Source organism: Galeopterus variegatus, unplaced genomic scaffold (genome assembly GCF_000696425.1).
Source record: "Galeopterus variegatus unplaced genomic scaffold, G_variegatus-3.0.2 Scaffold6089, whole genome shotgun sequence".
Lineage (NCBI taxonomy): Eukaryota > Metazoa > Chordata > Mammalia > Dermoptera > Cynocephalidae > Galeopterus > Galeopterus variegatus.
The window spans coordinates 115,728-118,180 of NW_007732200.1; the positions used below are offsets into that span (position 1 = coordinate 115,728).

The 2,453-nt window shown below is 55.3% G+C and overlaps 1 protein-coding gene across 1 annotated transcript in view; it reads right to left on the reverse strand.

Moving 5' to 3' along the window:
* LOC103605811 (ras-GEF domain-containing family member 1C) overlaps positions 1-2,453 on the reverse strand; it is a gene marked incomplete at its 5' end in the record, with an annotated part of 18,435 nt that overhangs the window by 9,876 nt on the left and 6,106 nt on the right. Inside the window, one exon of the mRNA XM_008590437.1 lies at positions 1,489-1,584. Within this exon, the coding sequence (XP_008588659.1) occupies positions 1,489-1,584 (96 nt within the window). The remainder of the gene's footprint in view (positions 1-1,488; positions 1,585-2,453) is intronic.

Below are 2,453 nucleotides of genomic sequence, written 5' to 3' on the forward strand. Positions count from 1 at the left end.
AAAAAGTGTGCCAACTATAAGAAGGATTTTCAATAAATAGCAGCACAAAGTCATGCCTGGGTGGGGAGCCTGCCCGGTGGCATCCCTTGACCAGCCCTGTCACTAGGCTTGCCGCACAGTCCACTGCCTGAGTCTGGGGCCTCATAGCACCTTGCAGCCTTGCCCTACCCTCTGGCCTTGGTTCTGAAGACTAACAAGAGGAGCAAAAGACAGGGGTTCCCACACGCAGCTATGTGTTGGGGTCACCTGTGGAGTAAGATCCCAGGTCCCCAGGCCCCTGCAGTCTTGCCCAAGCCCAGTCTCATCCACGTTGCCTCCAGCCTGGGCTGACCCTGCTGGACTAGATATCCCCCCAGCTACTCTGGCCCTTGGGGGTAACCAGGTCTGTGGGCAGTACATGATGGTCTGCTGGGGTGTCCATGCAGAGGGCAGCTCCAGGCCAAAGGGCCCAGGCATGTGCTGTGGTCGCTGTCAACTGAGGACACTCACAGACCCCCTGGTGGGCCACACAGCACATCTACTCTTCCTACCCTCTCTGTATGGCTATGGTCAAAGGCCCATTTTACAGAGGGAGAGATAGGCCCAGATAGAGCAAGCGACAGCCCAGGACTTACAGCCCGTTGGAGGTGGAGGCTGGGTGGGTCCTTGCTCCCACTTGTGTCTCTGCTGAGGCCAGCACTAGGGTGGGGCTGGCTGTCCAGTGGGAGAAGAGCCCTCTCCTTCCTGTGGATTGGGCATACCACTGCTGCATGGCATGCTCTGTCTGACTCAGAGCCCACCTGCTGCCCCTGCCCAGTGCCCACCGAGCCCAGTGCCCACCTGCAAGACACATGTGCTGGGAGGCCCCATGTGGAGGGTTGGGACACAGAATGGATAAACCTGGACTTGCTTCTGAGGAGCTCAGGGACTTGGGTGCTGTGACCAAGTGAAGGATGCCCAGCCCTGCTGCACTGTGGGAGCCCTGACAGGTGGGCTCCCACTGCCTGCGAGGTCAGGGGGTTTCCTGGAGGAGGGGACACCTGAGCTGACAGCAGTGAGTGTCTGTAGATGAAGCAGAATCTTTCTTTCCTTCTGCACATTCCGGCCTCTGCCTGACAACTTCCATTTGCTGCTCCAGGCCCCTCTTTTTGGGGGGCGGGGTGGGGAACCACCCTGACTCCCAGCACTGTACCTTTGTGCCGCCCGTCATAGCACCTTGAGAGTTGTCACCATAGGTCTATGGGGCTGTTTTTCTTATGGGCCTGGTGCTCAAGGGCTGAAAATGATTCTGCTTCACCTGTGCTGAGCAGAAGCCTCAGTCTCCTCCTCTTGGGGGATGTAGGGAGGGGGACCCTGATAATCCTGCCCTGAAGTCGGCTGTGAACTGCTGCACTCTGCCTCAGTGTCCTCCATTAGTCCAACTGCTCAGGAGCCAGCCGTCCTTCTCTGGGAACTTTTACTGGCCTGTCCAAATTGGTGGCAGTCCCCAACAAGGCCCTTGGACCTTACCTCAAAGTTGACATGTCCGTTGGGAAGGCGGTTGGCACAGCCCTCATTAAGGAAGTAGATGTCTTTGATGAGCAGGCTGAAAAAGGGAATGACGATCTGGAAGGGAGAGGTGCAGGTCAGTCCTCAGCTGGCTTCTCCACAGAGACACCTGCCCAGGGCCCTCATTCACTACCCAGGAAGCAGAGTGTAGGAGACACTTCCCGGCAAGCCTGGCTGGCTCAGGCTCCAGGAGTTAGAAGGTTGAATACTGTGTACCATGAGGGGCAATGTGGAAACCACAAAGAAAGGAGGTACATGCCCCCTAACTCTGGGGCCAGACTGTGTTTGAGTCCTCTCAGGCCTCATCAGATGCCAGTGCTGACTGAGCTCCTGCTGTATACAGTGCCATTCCCCCTGCCCCCTTCCCCGCATCTGGAGGTCCACAGACTCAGGCCTCCCGACTCACGTGCACTGGGAGGATGGGTCCATACTGCACACACCATTAAATACATGTGGAACAGATGTGAATCTTTTGTTTTCAAATTTTGTGGCCTCTTTTTAAAAAATATTTAACAATGTGTAGTCCTATGTCTTTCTTGATGCTAAAGATACAATCCTGATGCATGTATGGTGAGACCAAAGTGAAGCATCCCTGCTCCACTTCCCAAAGGGAAAAACTTATGAATCCCCCTGTGAAAGGCTAGGGTGTGTGTCACTGTGTGGGATGGCCCAATCCTCCCCCCGCTCTGTGCACCTGCTGACTGCCCCTTCCAGGTAGAGGGAGATCCACTGCTGACAGCTCAGACCGCCCTTGGGGAACTCAGCTGAGGCTACCCTGCAGTTTCGGGTTGAATTGTGTCCCCCACAAAGGTATGTTCAAGTCCTAAATCTCGGTGCCTGTGTATGTGACCTTATTTGGTTACAGCCTTTGCTGATGTGATCAAGTTAAGATGAGGTCATACTGCATTAGAGCAGGTCCTAATTCA